General features: G+C 38.7%; 1 protein-coding gene across 4 annotated transcripts in view; it reads left to right on the top strand.

The window, feature by feature from the left end:
- KATNAL1 (katanin catalytic subunit A1 like 1) overlaps positions 1-12,834 on the top strand; it is a 98,418-nt gene extending 85,584 nt beyond the window's left edge. For all 4 annotated transcript variants that reach the window (XM_004054324.5, XM_004054325.4, XM_055359744.2 and 1 more), the window contains exons 10-11: positions 9,193-9,319; positions 10,901-12,834. In XM_004054324.5, coding sequence (XP_004054372.1) covers positions 9,193-9,319; positions 10,901-11,099 — 326 coding nt within the window. In that variant the 3' untranslated portion in view covers positions 11,100-12,834. The remainder of the gene's footprint in view (positions 1-9,192; positions 9,320-10,900) is intronic.
- Positions 12,835-19,630: the final 6,796 nt, after the last annotated feature.

Here is a 19,630-nt window from a genome sequence, read left to right as displayed (position 1 = left end):
TCTTTTATCTATATTAGTTCATCAACAAGTGTTCATTTAGCTCTTTGCTATATGAAAGACATTTGTTAGGAACTGTGGGAATATAAATAATGTTCATTCCTTGTTGTTAAAGAACTGCTTTGGAAGCCAGACATATACTTACCCTAACTGCAGTAAAACAGTGGAATGCATGAGCCGAGAGCTCTGCACAGTATTTTTGGAACGGAGAGGGAGGAATCCCAAATTCTGACTGGTGTACTTAAGGGAGACTTCATGGAGGAAGTTGCATTTTAACTGAATTTTCATAGAGAAAAGTAGAATCGAAGCCATGGGTGCTTGAAAATGAATAGATAGATAGGTTTTGGGGCTGGAGCCACCAGATAGGATAAAAAGGCCTGGAAGAGATTGAACAATAAATAAAATTTAATAAGATGAGAGACCTGAAAAGAATGATTTTGGAAATCCAGGGTAAAATTAATGGAAATAAAAGTAAAATGTATTAAAATTTTAAAAAATTGGACATTTTATGAACAAAACCAACTGTGAATAAGAATTTTTATTTGAAAAAGGCAAAGATTATAAGAAACAGGATAGATGAAATCAGAAAGCCATCTAATGTAATTAGATGTAATGCCTCTTTATATAATTTCCATAAAGAAATATCCATATTTCTTTAAGAATTAGAAATTGGTGGTAAGAAAAGCCAATATATCACTTACTCTTGCAGTTTAACAAACCACTCCAAAATTTAATGAGACAAAATAATCGTATTATTCTCACATCGGATGGGGCACAGTGGAGATGGTTTGTGTCTGTTCCATGATGCCTTGGGTCGTGGTTGGGGGTGACTCCACAGCTGGGGCCTGGGATCCTGTGGAATGTCTTCATTCACAAGCCTAGATCTCTGCTGGGCCATGTTACCTGTGGCCTTGGGATATTTGGATCTCGTAGATGGTGGCTTAGTGCTCCAAATGTGATTGTTCCACTGGATAAGGTGGAAATGGCATCGAATTTTATGAATTAACCCTTGGAGGTTATGTAATGTCCCTTCTGCTTATACTTCTGACATTCTCAGGCCCACACCAATTCAAGGGGAGGGGAATTAGACTGCCTCTGGTTTGGGGAGTGGTAGGGTCACATTGTAGAAATGCGTGTGGTATGAGAGAGAACTGTTACTGCTGTCTTGGTAAATACAATTTGCTGTAGTCAACGGAAGGCAAAATAATAGGCACAAGTGAGTTCTAATGTTCTTACCTTAAGGCTTTTTTCATTTTAAGCATCTAAATGATGGCAGCAACTACCTGGTGAGCCCAATGTACTCCTTTCTCAACCTCTCTTCATTTAGTTCTGTTTTGCTTTTAGGCTGACCTCCTAAACACCAAGGCATTATAGTCCTTTCAACTCGGGGTGACTCTGACTTCCTATTACATCAGGGTCAGGTCCTTTATATATATATATATATATTCCTTTTACTGCAAGTTCACCTTATGTATCCTGTGTCTATTTGCATCTATCAGTATTTTATTGTATTTTTCTACTTACCTTTTTCCCCCATTCTGCTGCACGCATGCTTCTTCCTACTTCTGTGTTGTTATCTGTGGTACTCCCATTTCCCAGGTTCTCTCTTCCCTTCTCTTTAAATTTTACTGATTTTTCAAAGCCGACGTTACAGCATGTGGACATCACGCAGTCTTCTCGCCCTGGCCTGTCTCGTGTCCCCAGGTGTTTCATCTGGGTTGGTGATTTCCCAGATGTCCCTCAGGAAAAGGACACTTCTGTCTCCCCAGAGTCCTGTTTGTTGACTGACTGGTGGTGGGGGCTGTGAACATTTATTGAGTACTTACCATGGGCCAGGCTTTGCATGCATCGACTCACCTAACCGTCATGACAGCTTTATAAGGTAGATTCTGTTCTTATTTTACTTAGGAAACTTGAGGACCCAGAAGCTAAGTGAGAGCAGGCATGTGAGTCCAGAGCCCAGATAGGCAGGCCCAGAATGTAGTTGTTGTCTCCTGCACTGGACTGCCTGGTGTATTCAAGAGGAGTTGTATAGGAGTGTATGATTCCTCTAACAACATTTATTTAAATTTAGAATGTGTTAACTTTGTGATACAGGATTGGCAGTTTGTTACACTATGATTAACAACACATTAATCCCTTGTTAAATCTTTTCACAAGCTTATTGAATATCAATTCAGTTTTTTTTTTGAGACGGAGTCTCGCTCTGTTGCCCAGGCTGGAGTGCAGTGGCGCGATCTCAGCTCACTGCAAGCTCCGCCTCCTGAGTTCACGCCATTCTCCTGCCTCAGCCTCCCGAGTAGCTGGGACTGCAGTTGTCTGCCACCACGCCTGGCTAATTTTTTTTTGTATTTTTAGTAGAGACAGGGTTTCACCGTGTTAGCCGGGATGGTCTCGATCTCCTGACCTCATGATCCTCCTGCCTTGGCCTCCCAAAGTGCTGGGATTACAGGCGTGAGCTGCCGCGCCTGGCCATCAACTCAGTTTTATGGAGCTGGTAAATCTTAAGAATATTCTAAAAAATTACTGACATAACCAGTTTTAAGTAACTTGTTCCCCACCCCCCACCCCCGACCACCAATCATAGTTACTAGGGAAACAGAATATGCTTTCTGCTAAGCTTCAGTACCACTAGGTCCTCACTTACGAACAGGTTTATGTATGTTCATTTTAAGTCGGCTGTTTGGAACTTTGTTTCAGTGGGAGAATATATTAAACTTTGTGTTAAGGATCTTAGGCCAGGCACAGTGAAACGTTTGATTTACAAATACAGTGGTATTCTAATATTGGGTCTGTAAGAATGAAAAGGGGTATTTGTTCATTGGCATTCACTGGCTCTATGTGGAACATTGTGTAATGATGCTCTTATGCTAACATCAGTTCTTACCTGGACATCAGGCGCACATCAGCCTTCTGTATCGGTAGGCACAGGAGCTTCCTCCCCTCACCTCTTTCTCTCCCTACCCCTCCTGCCACCAGCCTGACTGGAGGACTTCTTTGGCTCTAAACCACATGTCGAGCAGGTGTACTCCCTGCGAGCCTATTGGCTGGGATCAAGGATGGGGGCTCCTGGGATTAGGGAACTGTGGAGGTAGAGGTTTTCCAGTCCTGCCCTTTCTGTTTTCTGGTAATCCCAAATCACACCTGCTTGCTGCTTTTGGCACTGCTCTGCTTGGTCTCACTGTGTGTTTGTGGTGTGTGAAACATAACTCAATACAGAAACAGTTCCTAAAATGTTTAGTTTATCCAGTAGCTGGTGAAGCAGACAGCCCTGTTACCCGCTCCAGGAGAAGTGGAGCCTCCCTGGAACTCAGCAGCTCCCAGCGTGTTCCCTCCCAGCACGGTTCATTCCTGCCCTCTGCTGGGGGTCACCACCTTTCCTTTACGGTGATTTCCTTTTATGGAGATAATGTATTGCTTTTCCATATAATTTCATCACCTAACAATGTATCCCCAAGCAAAGTTTTACCTCCTTTTAAACTTTACATAAATGAAATCATACGGATTGTGTTCATTTGTATCTTGCCTCTTTTGCTCAATGTATTTTAAGATTTATCCATGTTACCACATATAGATGCCACCTCAGATTCATTTTTGTTGCTGTGTGGTATTCTGTCATATTCATTTGCTAGGGCTGCCATAACAAATATCAAAGATTGGGTGGCTTAAACAACAGAAGTTAATTTTCTTTTTTTTTTAATTTTATTATTATTATACTTTAAGTTTTAGGGTACATGTGCACAATGGGCAGGTTAGTTACATATGTATACATGTGCCATGCTGGTGTGCTGCACCCATTAACTTGTCATTTAGCATTAGGTATATCTTTTAATGCTATCCCTCCCCACTCCCCCCACCCCACAACAGTCCCCAGAGTGTGATGTTCCCCTTCCTGTGTCCATGTGTTCTCATTGTTCAATTCCCACCTATGAGTGAGAATATGCGGTGTTTGGTTTTTTGTTCTTGTGATAGTTTACTGAGAATGATGATTTCCAATTTCATCCATGTCCCTACAAAAGACATGAACTCATCATTTTTTATGGCTGCATAGTATTCCATGGTGTATATGTGCCACATTTTCTTAATCCAGTCTATCATTGTTGGACATTTGGGTTGGTTCCAAGTCTTTGCTATTGTGAATAATGCCGCAATAAACATATGTGTGCACGTGTCTTTATAGCAGCATGATTTATAGTCCTTTGAGTATATACCCACTAATGGGATGGCTGGGTCAAATGGTATTTGTAGTTCTATATCCCTGAGGAATCGCCACACTGACTTCCCCAATGGTTGAACTAGTTTACAGTCCCATCAACAGTGTAAAAGTGTTCCTATTTCTGCACATCCTCTCCAGCACCTGTTGTTTCCTGACTTTGTAATGATTGCCATTCTAACTGGTGTGAGATGGTATCTCATTGTGGTTTTGATTTGCATTTCTCTGATGGCCAGTGATGGTGAGCATTTTTTCATGTGTCTTTTGGCTGCATAAATGTCTTCTTTTGAGAAGTGTCTGTTCATGTCCTTCGCCCACTTTTTGTTGGGGTCGTTTGTTTTTTTCTTGTAAATTTGTTTGAGTTCATTGTAGATTCTGGATATTAGCCCTTTGTCAGATGAGTAGGTTGTGAAAATTTTCTCCCATTTTGTAGGTTGCCCCTTTCCTCTGATGGTAGTTTCTTTTGCTGTGCAGAAGCTCTTTAGTTTAATTAGATCCCATTTGTCAATTTTGGCTTTTGTTGCCATTGCTTTTGGTGTTTCAGACGTGAAGTCCTTGCCCATGCCTATGTCCTGAATGGTAATGCCTAGGTTTTCTTCTAGGGTTTTTATGGTTTTAGGTCTAACGTTTAAGTCTTTAATCCATCTTGAATTAATTTTTGTATAAGGTGTAAGGAAGGGATCCAGTTTCAGCTTTCTACATATGGCTAGCCAGTTTTCCCGCACCATTTATTAAATAGGGAATCCTTTCCCCATTGCTTGTTTTTCTGAGGTTTGTCAAAGATCAGATAGTTGTAGATATGCGGCATTATTTCTGAGGGCTCTGTTCTGTTCCATTGATCTATATCTCTGTTTTGGTACCAGTACCATGCTGTTTTGGTTACTGTGGCCTTGTAGTATAGTTTGAAGTCAGGTAGCTTGATGCCTCCAGCTTTGTTCTTTTGGCTTAGGATTGACTTGGCGATGCGGGCTCTTTTTTGGTTCCATATGAACTTTAAAGTAGTTTTTTCCAATTCTGTGAAGAAAGTCATTGGTAGCTTGATGGGGATGGCATTAAATCTATAAATTACCTTGGGCAGTATGGCTATTTTCACGATATTGATTCTTCCTACCCATGAGCATGGAATGTTCTTCCATTTCTTTGTATCCTCTTTTATTTCATTGAGGAGTGGTTTGTAGTTCTTCTTGAAGAGGTCCTTCACGTCCCTTGTAAGTTGGATTCCTAGGTATTTTATTCTCTTTGAAGCAATTGTGAATGGGAGTTCACTCATGATTTGGCTCTCTGTTTGTCTGTTATTGGTGTATAAGAATGCTTGTGATTTTTGTACATTGATTTTGTATCCTGAGACTTTGCTGAAGTTGCTTATCAGCTTAAGGAGATTTTGGGCTGAGACGATGGGGTTTTCTAGATATACAATCATGTCGTCTGCAAACAGGGACAATTTGACTTCCTCTTTTCCTAATTGAATACCCTTTATTTCCTTCTCCTGCCTAATTGCCCTGGCCAGAACTTCCAACACTATGTTGAATAGGAGTAGTTAGAGAGGGCATCCTTGTCTTGTGCCCGTTTTCAAAGGGAATGCTTCCAGTTTTTGCCCATTCAGTATGATATTGGCTGTGGGTTTGTCATAGATAGCTCTTATTATTTTGAGATACGTCCCATCAATACCTAATTTATTGAGAGTTTTTAGCATGAAGGGTTGTTGAATTTTGTCAAAGGCCTTTTCTGCATCTATTGAGATAATCATGTGGTTTTTGTCTTTGGTTCTGTTTATATGCTGGATTACATTTATTGATTTGTGTATATTGAACCAGCCTTGCATCCCAGGGTTGAAGCCCACTTGATCATGGTGGATAAGCTTTTAGATGTGCTGCTGGATTCGGTTTGCCAGTATTTTATTGAGGATTTTTGCATCAATGTTCATCAAGGATATTGGTCTAAAATTCTCTTTTTTGGGTGTGTCTCTGCCCGGCTTTGGTATCAGGATGATGCTGGCCTCATAAAATGAGTTAGGGAGGATTCCCTCTTTTTCTATTGATTGGAATAGTTTCAGAAGGAATGGTACCAGTTCCTCCTTGTACCTCTGGTAGAATTTGGCTGTGAATCCCATCTCGTCCTGGACTCTTTTTGGTTGGTAAGCTATTGATTATTGCCACAATTTCAGCTCCTGTTATTGGTCTATTCAGAGATTCAAATTTTTCCTGGTTTAGTCTTGGGAGGGTGTATGTGTCGAGGAATTTATCCATTTCTTCTAGATTTTCTAGTTTATTTGCGTAGAGGTGTTTGTAGTATTCTCTGATGGTAGTTTGTATTTTCTCACAGGACCGGAAGCTAGAAGTACAAGACCGAAGTGTAGGCAGGGTGGTTGCACTCTGGGGCCTCTCTCCTTGGCCTATAGGTGGCCATCTTGTCCCGGCGTCTTCATGTGGCCTTCCCCTTAGGGGTTTTTGTGTCCTGACCGCTTTTTCTTATAAGGACACCAGTCATGTTGGATTAGCGCCCACCCATATGACCTCATTTTACCTTAATTACCTCTCCTGTCTCTAAATACAGTCACATTCTGAAGTACTGGGGGTTAGGAGTTGCCTAAAAATTTTGAGGGACATGGTTTAACCCATACCATCTATTATGTGATTATATCAAAATGTATCCATCATATTATTTGGTGGACATTTTAATTATTTCTTATTTTAGGCTATTATGAACAGTGCTACTGTGAACATTTTCATACATGTATAGTGGTAAGAATGCCAGAATGGAGCATTCCATCCTAGGAGTGAATTGCTAGGTAGTGCCGCACAGCTGCAGTATTAATAGATGAATTCAATATGTTTTCCAAAGTGCTTGTGTTGCAGGATCCTTGGTGGCGCCTTTGCTGGAGTTTGCTTGAGCCCAGCGTTCTGACCACTGGGCCTGGCAGGCTGAACTCGGCTGGAGCTACTGGCCCTGATCCCACGCCGGCCAAGGGCAAGCCAGGCACAGAATGGTGAGGGGTGCATGAGCAAGCAAGCACTGGGGTCCGGCCACTGTGCATAGCCAGGCACGCTGGCTGTTGGGTAGTCTGACTTTTTCTTGCTGATTTTTAGAAATTCCTTAAATATTCTTGATACAAGTCTTTGGTTGCTTATATGTGTTACAAATATCTTCTCAAACTCTGTAACTTATCTGTTTTCACTGTGTTGACAGTATCTTTTGATGAATAGAAGTTCCTCATTTTAATGTGGTCAGTTTATCAATCTTTTCCTTGTTGATTTTTTTGAATATATGTCTTGAGAATACTTCCCTGAGGTCATTGAGATATTCTTCTCTGTTATAAAATACTTACAACTTTGCATTTAGATGTAATATACCTGGCACTGATTTTTGTGCACAGTATGATGTAGGACCTGATTTCATTTTTTTCCCCTGTGGATAGTCAGCTGTTCTTACATCATTAATTGAAAAGACACTCCTTCCCCTCACGGCCTGAACCACCTCTGTCATAAATTCAGTGTCTGTAATTATGCTTCGGTCTGCTGCTGGGCACCCCGTTCTGTACTATTGATCTATTTGTCTATTTCCACAAGAGTGTCGCACTGCTTTGAGTCCTATACCTTTGTAGTAAGTCTTAAAATCTGATAGAGCAATTCTTTCCACTTTGCTGTTGCTCTTCCAGAGCATCTTGGCTGTTCTTGGTTCTTTCCATTTCTGTGAACATTTTGGTATCTGCCCGTTAGTTTTTGCAGATAGACCTTTTAGGAGGATCTTTATTGGAATGCTTTGGCTGTATAAGATCAGTTGGGGGAGAATTGTCAATTGCATGAAAGACAAAACAAAATGAACCAAAAAGTAAACACTGGGGAACTGTTTTAGATGAAAGAAGGTGAATGAGACATAGTAACTGACTGCAATGTGTTATGGTTTGTAAAAGTTATAAAGGCTTGGGACAAATAGGAAAACTTTGCTTTGAATTGTGTATTAGACACTAATATTCCAGTATTAAATCTCCTGATAAGGGTGAGAAATGCTATGTCTACCTTTTTTCTTACGAGATACATGCTGGGGAATTTAAGGTGAAGTGTTGTGATGCCTGCAGCTAGCGCTCAATTCAAAAAGTTGAGGGAGGAGAGATGAGGAGCCAGCTAGAGTGATAATGGCAAAATGTTAGCAATTGGTGAATCTCAGTGAAAGCGAAATGGGTGTTCATTGATTTTCTTTTCCTGTATATATGGCATTTTTCAAAATAAAAGTAGAAGAAAATTAAATTTCATTTTGTATCTCAGGAAATAGAGCGCCAGATAAACTAGTAATGCATTATCTTAGTGTGCTGTGCTAAGCAGATTTGCCACTAAAAGCACTAGTGAAATGGCAAGCATGATTGGTTATTTTAAAAATTCTCTAGTATGTTTGAACTTATTCAGTTCACATTTAAATCATACTGGAACAGCAAATGTCTGTGGGCTGGCTCTCCAAGTAAAAAATACATTAATGAGCTTTTTGTGCCAATTACTGATTTTCAGGAAATGTTCTTTAAACTACTGATAAGAGTTCTGGAGATCCATGTCATACTAACAGGTGAGCAAAGTAATTCATAGGAGTTACACTTGATGCAGTGTAATTTTGTAACACCAGGCTAAGTATTTTTTTTTTTTTTGAGAAGCATTTCCGGTGCTTGAAAACTGATATTTATATTTTTCACGAAGAATCTCAGATTCTTTGTTCTCATAGTAGGTATCTTCACAGTCTTTAAAGAAAACCTAGGTGGTTTTTGGTTTTTGTTGTTTTTTTTTTTTTCCAATTTTTAGTTACTGCAACAGAGGCACATAGGAATTTAAATGATTCCATGAGTCATGCAGTGAATTGGTAATAATACTAATGGACACACAGTTATTGACTCTTCTTTGCATTGGCCTCATTTTTCCCCCAAATGTTAATATGTCATTTCTCAGCAAAATTATTTGTAAAATAAAACATCTAACAACACCACCAAAATCTTGTAACAGCAAAAGGAAGAGCCGAGCTTCTGAAGATCAACCTTCGTGAGGTCGAATTAGATCCTGATATTCAACTGGAAGATATAGCCGAGAAGATTGAGGGCTATTCTGGTGCTGACATCACTAATGTTTGCAGGTATTTTTTTAATGATCTGTGATTTTAGACATTAGTTATAGACTTCGCAGGAGGACTGGTCTTAAAGTCAATGTAGTTAGCCTAGTGTAGTTAGACATGAAAGCAGCTACCCATTTCTTTGAAATGGTTTCCCATTTGTCCCTTTTTTTCCATATAACTTTATTTTTCATTGTGAGATGAAAATTATATAGCAATGGTCGTTGATGTTTTTGATCTTTGGATTTTTAAGAAATTGTTGTGTCAGTGGCTCACGCCTGTAATCCCAGCACTTTGGGAGGCCGAGGCGGGTGGATCATGAGTTCAGGAGATCGAGACCATCCTGGCTAACACGGTGAAACCTCGCCTCTACTAAAAATACAAAAAAATTAGCCGGGTGTGGTGGCGGGCACCTGTAGTCCCAGCTACTCGGGAGGCTGAGGCAGGAGAATGGCATGAGCCCGGGAGGCGGAGCTTGCAGTGAGCCGAGATCGCGCCGCTGCACTCCAACCTGGGCAACAGAGCGAGACTCTGTCTCAAAAAAGAAAAAAAAGAAATTATTGTGTCTAACTCGATAATAATGACTTTGACAACCTAAGATTAGTTTAGCTCTGTGTTGGAGCCTTTCTGCATCAACCTAAAGTAATATTATTTAGTTTTTGTTGGCATTATTTAAACACATGCAAATGAGCAAAAATGATCAGTGTAAGCTGGGGAAGATACACGTTTAAAATTTTTTCAGTTTAGCGACATCATAATTTTTAGACAGTTCCTGTCACTCTGCAGTTATTTTTTTTCTTATTTTTCTAACTGTACTTAAATTGACTTTAGTAGCCTTTCTTTAAAGCCATAGCATCTGTTTTTCTCACCTTTTCTGCTCGCATTTTTCCCATGTGCATCCAAGTTTAGTGGCATACAATAAGGTTGCAATAGTTCCTACTGCTACTATAGCAAAATATTTAAGAACTTGACATTTTTGTTGGCTTGGCCTTCCTAATAGCTTTTTTGTGATTATGAATTATCCTTTTCTTCCAGACCTTCATATTTATTTATAGTTGGTCAAAGAGAGCTGCACATGGGATCAAGAGAAGCCAGAGTTTATGCCTTCAGTCAGTTGCCTACAAATACTCCATGTAGGGAATTCCGTGTCCACTATATGTGGATATTCATGTTTCAGAGGGAGTGATTCGTGTCTTTATTCCTCTATTTAAGCTGTAGACAGACTGGTCTGTGGTTTGAATTATCTTAACATTAGCCATATGTTCATTTCCAAGTGTACAATTCAGTATTTCAAAATTTGACTTCAGTTTCCTAAACTTCTTGGCTGTCTTTGAGGAGCAAGTGGGGAAAAGAAAATTCAGTACTATTCGAGCTTAACTTAGACTTTTAGGGTTCATTAACTATACATTTCATGTTTTTGGTTATTTGCATCCTGTTTTAACTTCTGCTGAACCCCCAGGATGTTTCTTAAGTGGAAAATTCTAAGAAGCCTCATAAAAACATATAAAATAATCTTTTGATTGTTTTTTTCATAACTTTGTTACAATTGAAAGTGTTTAAAACATGTGCAAAAATTACTGTTGACTGATTTTGGTATATTTTTAGGGATGCCTCTTTAATGGCAATGAGACGGCGTATCAATGGCTTAAGTCCAGAAGAAATCCGTGCACTTTCTAAAGAGGAACTTCAGATGCCCGTTACCAAAGGAGACTTTGAATTGGCCCTAAAGAAAATTGCTAAGTCTGTCTCTGCTGCAGACTTGGAGAAGTATGAAAAATGGATGGTTGAATTTGGATCTGCTTGAATTTCTGTCAGCTCTTTAATTTCTGGTATTTTTGTTGATAAAATACGAAGAAATTCCTGCAATTTTTAAAAAACAAGTTTGGAATTTTTTTCAGTGGAGTGGTTTTCGCTTAAAGGAAAAAAAATTCTAAAACTGCGAAGAATACTAAATGTAGTTGAGAAATAATTGATGGCGAGAGTTTGCTAGTCTCCCTCCCCGGCTTTGTGCTGGTATTCCACGTATTCCTGCATTAATATTGCACACCCAAACCAGTCTATCAGGGAGGCTGAAGAAAGGGCGCAGTGTGATATTTTAGGAATACAGAAGATTTAGAAATACCCCTATTTCTCATGTGCAGTTTTTTTTTTCAATTCTGTGCTCTGTCAACATGAGGGACCTATCTATGTATGTTGACTTTTAACATCAAAATTGGATTTGTGTCAAACATTCATTGTTAAGAATGACAGTATATTTTGGAGGAAATAATGAATTTACTAATTAAACCTTTAGAATTTATGACTTACTGTTAGAGTCTGTCATATGGTTAGAATTTTTACTTCCCCTACCCCTGCCATTTCTTCTGCTAGCTACTTAATAATATCTTGAGCTTTATTGAGGAATATTCTCACGCTCTGTGGTATTTGAATCATTTTGCCAGGTCATTTCTCTGTCTTTAGTATTTTTTGCTGGTGCTTCTTACACTTAATATGGAAAGGTGGGAAGAATATTACTGCATTAGATGTAATTCTTCATGCTAGACTTCCAAGTTTGTTTTCACTTTTTTTTGTGTGCGTGAAGGAGTCTGTGTCACCCAGGCTGTGTAGTGCAGTGGTTGATCTTGGCTCACTGCAACCTCTGCCTCCTAGATTCAAGCAATTCTCCTGTCTCAGCCTCCCAAGTAGCTGGGATTACAGGTGCGCACCACCATGCCTGGCTGTGTTTTCACTTTTCTTTCAACATGTTCAAACATATATATAGCCATTATTTTTCTCAGCTCCAGCATTGTTTGATTTTTCTTGAGTTTGATTTTAGTATTTGAGATAAATACTTTTGCATTCTAAACAAGTCCACTCTCTGTGGCTAACACAAAACAAATGAAATCTTTATAGTTTTCCAAACAGCTAGTTTAACAAAACAGCATCGTACATAGTGAATGATGTTCATTGGAAAATTCTAAAATTTGTCCTTGTCTAGGTTGAGAACTTTTACACACAGTAAGATAAAGATAGAAATCTGACACGCTCACTCAATTCAGCAGGAATTACACATTAGAAAGAAGCCAGAAAAATAAATGGCATATATCCAATCACAAGTAAATGATCCTGGCGTTAGTTTTTATGATTACATGTGACTTATTAGGCAATTTATGCTTTAATGGTCAAGCTTTTAAAAATTTGTATTTGATAACATCCTGAATTCTCAGTTTTGAATAGTGCCTACTGGTTTAAAACTAAAAATAATACAGCTTTTTGGACATTTAACCAAGATACTAAGAAGGTTTTTTTTAAAAAAAGAGATTTCATTATTTTTCCCTGCTAAAAACTGTAAATGCCTTATGTTCTTTTCAGATAACTTAAGTCTGACCTAAACTCCAGTATTCATCTGATGCTGTAAATTGCCCTTCTTTCTGAGACACAGATTATAAGATGCCAGATCATAAGACATCATGATTTTATTGTAATTGAATTCTTCCTAAAAATTGAGAGGTTTCCTTTTATTAACTTTTAAAATAAAGAAATAAGTAGTTTCATTATGATTATTTTGCAAACTATTGCCAGTCAGAAATGCACTTTTTTTTTCCCTGAAGTTTTAGGAGCCATCACTAAAACATTAGTCTTGTGATTGTTAAAACTTGTTTGTAATGGGTTGGTGCAAAAGTAATTGCGGTTTTTCCATTACTTTCAATGGCAAAAACCGCAATTACTTTTGCACCAGCCTAACAATAGTTGATTAGTTAGACCTTTTCTGGGTTTCGTATTGATTATCTTGGTGTGCATTTAATTATTTGTCTGAATTCTTCATGGCTAATGACATAGTAATTGTGATTCTTTTAATACCAGTTAAGCAGTATTTGGCAACTTAAACTTCCTAGGAGCCTAACTTTACTATGTTAAGTGAGTCAGGTGTGCTTTTTATTTCCCTTGTTTCTCATTTTGCCCTGTCAGTGGATGGTAGATGCTTTGTATGTCTTAAATCCCTTAAAGGATCTTAAAGACATCCCTCAGGTGTTCTATTTAACTTTTATTTTATTTTATTTTATTTTATTTTATTTTATTTTATTTTATTTTATTTATTTATTTATTTTGAGACTGAGTCTTGCTCTGTCGCCCAGGCTGGAGTGCAGTGGCGTGATCTCGGCTTACTGCAACCTCTGCCTCCCAGGTTCAAGCCATTCTCCTGCCTCGGCCTCCCGAGTAGCTGGGATTACAGTTGCCGCCACACCCGACTTATTTTTTTGTATTTTTAGTAGAGACAGAGTTTCACCATGTTGGCCAGGCTAGTCTCGAACTCCTGACCTCAGATGATCCGCCCACATTGGCCTCCCAAAGTGCTGGGATTACAGGTGTGATCCACCGCACCTGGCCCTAACTTTTAATATACAACACACACACACACACACACACACACACTATTTCAGAAGACAGTGTGTTGCCTTACCCAGAATGAATGCTAGGATTACAGGCGTGAGACAGACACACACACACATACACACACACAGAGTCTTTATTGCAGAAGACAGTGTGTTGCCTTATAGGCGTGAGACACACACACACACACACACACACACACAGAGTCTTTATTGCAGAAGACAGTGTGTTGCCTTATAGGCGTGAGACACACACACACACACACACACACACACACAGTCTTTATTGCAGAAGACAGTGTGTTGCCTTACCAGAATGAGTGCTTGGATTACAGGCGTGAGCCACTGCGCCCAGCCCTAACTTTTAATGTACATCACACACACACACACACACTCACACACTCACATAGACACACACACACACTCTGACTGTCTTTATTGCAGAAGACAGTGTGTTGCCTTACCCAGAATGAGATTGAATTGTTTTGCTTCGTTTTGTTTTGTTATTCAGTGTTGCGGTAGCAGATGTATTATCGAAGGAAAAATATTTGGCTCCTTTAATTCCTCTGAAAACATGAGTATTTTGAGTTCTGCAGCACAATGACTGTAGGACTAAGCTAAGTCTGCTTTGCAGATATCTGATCAGATAGTCCTTTCATTCTGTAGACGTGTATTGGTTGGTCCAAGACACAGTGAGTGGGAGCTCTGTGGACCAAGACAAAGCTGGACTAGAGAGTACAGTTCCAACTTGGCAGTTTCTCTAACGACTCTGTATAGCTTCTGGCTTCTACTACGGAAACAAGAGTTTAGATCACTGATGGAGAGGCATAGTAATCTGTTTGTGCTTTGGAAAAATATATAAAAGTTTTTTCCCCTATTTTTTGCACTTTAAATCTGTTTTGAAATTAGAACTGATATACATTTGTTTGAATAATATGTAACTATTATGGATCTATTTTAATGAACAATTTTTACCATTTCCCAAGCTGCCTGTTTATTATAAGCATGACATGTTTACTATAAACCTTTTGCCCCCATAATTTCTTTTTTTAAAAGAAATTAATATTAGTAAAATATATCAAACACCTCTTTAATGGAAGCTGCAACCTTCTAGTGATCCAAGTAGACAATAGATGGTGGCATCACAGACTTTATCTATACACTTTCGGGTCTGACCACTACCTCCCACAATACCTAGCCATTTTGGAAGGGGAAAACATGCGGTGGTCTAGCTGTATAGCTCAGGGCTTAATTTCAGCTTCTGAGATCACAGTTTTTGTGATGTCATATTTCACTCTCAAAACATAGGCTGAAAGCACGAATTACTCAAAAAGTAAGCAAACCAATACCTGGTGAATCTATGGACAGTCATACACATACATCAGGGGAAAATGTGTGTGTACAACCCAAATTTACAATATGATTGTCATTCTTTGACTTTGCTTTGTATAGCCTGACTCTGTTGAACATGAAATTATTAGTACTCTAGGTTTTGGACAGCCTGAGTTCATTTGAATTCCTTCCTTAGGAATAAGTTTTTATGTACACTGCTAAATGTGTGATGAGAATCATAAAACACTAACCAGCAGAGGTAGCTGTGATTCACTTTCCCCCCACCCTAACTTGAGATAAAATGAAGGACTAGGCAAATATTTCATGTTGTGTGAGTGGACTTCGGTTCCTTCAGTATTGTCTAGGTTATTGAGTCTTTCTTTGCCTAATAGTGGATTCCCACTCTTAAGATAACTTTTATTAGTGATAAATCAGTTTAGGGTATATTCTGTATGACAGGCATAAAATGTTAAGGGTGAATGCTGGCCTTTTCCAAGAAAAGGCCACCTTAACTTGTATGAGGAAAAAATCCTAACTATTCTCTTTTTTGTATCTTTTTTTCCTTAACTGTTTTGATTGTATATTTTAAAGAAACCACTTAATTTGTGATGCACATCATATTTGTGTGAACCTGAGAATATGTCACAATAGAAAAAAGCAGAAATTATACTTGGGGGACATGTTAGGGGGGTAGAAATATTTAAGCCTCGAATGTTTTACTCTCATCTCCACTAACTATTTTTACAGAAAAAGCTAAAAACTCTGTTGTAATTATTGTAAGTTTACTTATTTATACTTTTAAATTAGGCTTTTCATACTTATTTAATTTTTTTGACATTTGCTTTTAATATTTGTTTCTTAATGTGGAAATTGTGTATTTTAATAATGAAATTCTTAGGATAATAGATATATTTTTAAACATTCACCTCATTAACAAACAGATCTTTGAATTTTTATTAGGTTTTTTGGCTCCAGACAACTGTTTAACTTTAATGATATTTCTAAATTCCCAGTGACTTATTAATAAAAACAGGAAAAATATTTAGGTAATGTCATAAAATTTATTTTACCTTTCTCATTTTCTGAGAAAATAAATGAAAAAAACCCTAGATATTGCTTTATTACCAGCAGTGTGTAGGTTTTTGTACATATGGAAATTTGACACACAAAAATAGGGAATTTGTATAGAGAAGTTTCCCTCTTATAAAAGGACTCCCATTTGATTGTTCAAAACTATAAAATGCACTTTTACTTTACCATATCTGAAATGACAAAATATTGCCCTTTGGAAAACCTGACTCTTTGCACGTGTAATTCCCAGAGTCTACCTCAGTTAACCAGGCTTAGTTTTAGGCAGGAATGAATTGAATTAAATTCAGTTCATCATCTATGCAGATTTGTTTCTTTTAAGCACATCCTTCCCTCCTGCTGTTGCCCTCCTCCCATTAACTTTTCTTTTTAATCTTGAAATTGTTTAAAATATTCCATCTTTCTTTCTCTAGCAAAGCGTTTATATTCCAAATAAGGCCTCTGTGAAATGTCTGAATTACTTTTCCCTTCTTTGTTATGGTCAGCTTCATTATTTGGATGTATTGCATTCAAAGCAGCAGTTCCAAACATAACACACATCTATTTTCTTAGAGTTTTGTAAATACAAACTAACCTGATGACATTAAAAATTGTGGATCCTACATGTTCCTATGTTCATTCTCTAAAAACCTGAGTAACTTTATGAAAACACACAAACCTGGAAAAATGTCACATTTTTGTCACATTTTTACTGACAAATGTATATTCATATGATGGTACGGCAGCAGGGAGTGGCCCCCAGTTAACATGGCTGTGAGTGGACACAGTGTCCAGCAGGATCACTGCATGTTATGATGGCTTGTAAGTGCGTTGTTAAGACTTTTGTTTCAGTGTTTGTCTCCTAGTATTTGAACCTAATTTGAAGAAAAAGACATTTCCAAGTTGTATTTATTAAATGTGTTTTTCCTTACCTTTTGTGCTGCTACTTTGCTAATCTCATTAGCTTAGCTATGTTTGTGCATAGGTTATATTTGGTAATAAATTTATAGAGTGTTGGTTGTCATCGCTTTCTTTGTGGTTCATTTTGATCTATAGTCACGGGTGCACTTCTTGCCACCAGTGGGAGCAACAAACCCCTCACTAGTAAGGGATGGCTTTCCCCAGATTTTTGTTCTCATAAAATCACATATTATAAACCTGACATTTTGTAGCTGTGCTTATGCCAATAATTTCAAGGTTGATGCAGGTAAGATGTGTGTTTTTTCAGTTAATTCCAACTGGCATAATCAATACACTTGTCTTATTTGTGTAGCACCATTGCAAAGTAGATGTTCCATATGGTGCATTTTCTAGATGACTAAGTCTTACTTTATGACTTCCTCCAAACAATTTTTTTAGTTAATAGACTTTATGTTTTTAGAGCAGTTTTATGTTTACGGAAAAATTGAGCAGAAAATTTGGAGCCCCCATTTACTCACAACCCCCACCCCAGTTTCTCCTCTTATTAACATCTTACATTAGTGTGGTATATTTGTTATAATTGATGAACTGATGTTGATGCATTATTATTATTCAGTAATTGACAATAGTTGACATTAGGGTTCACTTTGTGTTATACACTTTTATGGGTTTTGACAAAAGCATAATGTCATGTATCCATCTTTACAACAGCAGACAAAATCGTTTCACTGCTCAAAAATTCCCTGTGTTCCACCTATTCATTTTTCCCTCGCCTCCCAATTCCTGGCAACCACTGAGCCTTTTAGTGACTCTCTAGTTTTGTCTTTTCCAGAATGTCATATAGTTGGAATCGTATGTAGCTGTTTCAGACAGGCTTCTTTTATTTAGCAGTATGCATTTAAGTTTCCTCCATGTCTTCCTGTAGCACGATAGCTCATTTCTTTTTAGCACTGAATAACACTCCATTGTCTGGATGTACCACAATTTGTTTATCCATTCACCTACTCAAGGACATCTTGTTTGCATCCAGGTTTTAGCGATTATGAGTAAAACTGCTATAAACATTCATGTGCAGGTTTTTGCAAGCGCATAAGTTTTCAACTTGAGTAAATACGAATGTGATTGCCAGAACGTATGGTAAGAGTATGTATAGTTTTATAAGAAACTACCAGACTATCTTCCAAAGTGGCTGTACCGTTAATATATTCCCACTTGCAATGGATAAAGGTTTCTGTTGCTCCACATCCTCACCAGCATGTGGTAGTGTCGGTAGTTTGGGTTTTGCCATTCTAATAGCAATAATGAGGCTAACAAGACTAACAGCTGTTTCACTAGGTTCACTGATAGGTGTGTAATGGTACCTCATTGTTTCCATTGCAGTTTCCAGATGATGTGGAACATTTTTTCACATGCTTATCAATTTGAAACTTTGCTAAAGCGTATCACATTTGTTCCTTGAGTTTGTAAACTGAAGAATTGGAACTTACCCTTTTCTTTAGGATTCAGAGTTGTTATGAGGTCAGTCAGTCCCTTGTTTTATGCCACTCTGCAGTTAGTGGAGGGGTAGCAGGGCTTTTTTTTTCTTTAAAGCTATCTCACTGACTGGTCTTTGAGTTTCGATGTTTGCTTTTATAACATTTCCACTGGTCTCTTACCAGCCTTTCTTCCTCTTCAGTGTCCTATTTCTAGTCTTCAGTGAACCTAGAGAAATAGTTGTTAGGCTTGTTAGCATCATGTGTAAATAAGTACTGCAGTGTAGGGATGAGGAGTGGTAGGGAGGTCTATTCTTTGGGCTCTAGTGCTGTGTGTCATTTCTCTGGGCTATCTGCGGCCTTTTTTAGCTCTATCTTTGGATCCCAGAAGTGCTCCTGGTAGACCAAGTGTGAAGTAGATATTTTTGCATAATTATGCTGCCATGCAGTTGTGTAATATTTATAACTGGAAGGGACCTAGCAACAATTTAATGCCATGGCCCCAGCCGTTTTTCTTCCTGTGGCTGTAAGTGAGGTTTCGGTCTCTTGGGGGGGTATAAAGAAAAAGAATTAGGTTAAGTGGGACAAAGACAGGAGACGTTTGTGGCTAGAGCCATCCCACTCTCCCTGCAGTCCTTTCTCCAGTGCATATGACCAGTGCTACCTGTGACTGACCTGGCTCCCATGGCAGAGCATGACGCAGTGTTGGAGTGTTTGCCCAGAGATGCCAGGAATTTAACTAGAAATCGTGAGGGAAGATAGAAGCATTGCCTGGCTCCGTCCCTTCCCAGCATCAGCTGCTACCTTTCTAATGATAAGCAGAAAGGCAGGGTGGGCTCAGGTCTCACCTGGCTGGTTCCAACAACTGACGCCCCAAGGCTGGAGGCTGGTACTCAGGTGCTCCTCCCCCTCCCTGGCTGGATGTCACCACTTCAACTGCACCTGGCCAGGCAGACGTGGGGCTTCACCTGGGCATTCCTCTGGCTCCTGCTACACCCAGAACAGGGCAGAAAGGGATCAGGGGAGAGAGCACATGTGCTCGGTGGTTACTTCTTATCCTTTTTATGATCAGAAAAGCTTGATGGGCAACTCTTTCCTAGTTTTACCCATTCTAATATCTTCTTAAGACCTTCCCTGTAAGTTTTGAGAGACTCACCAGCAACCTACAGCAT

This window comes from Gorilla gorilla, chromosome 14 (assembly GCF_029281585.2).
Source record: "Gorilla gorilla gorilla isolate KB3781 chromosome 14, NHGRI_mGorGor1-v2.1_pri, whole genome shotgun sequence".
Lineage (NCBI taxonomy): Eukaryota > Metazoa > Chordata > Mammalia > Primates > Hominidae > Gorilla > Gorilla gorilla.
Note: the sequence above shows the minus strand (reverse complement) of the source record. Positions and strands in the feature narration are given on the sequence as shown.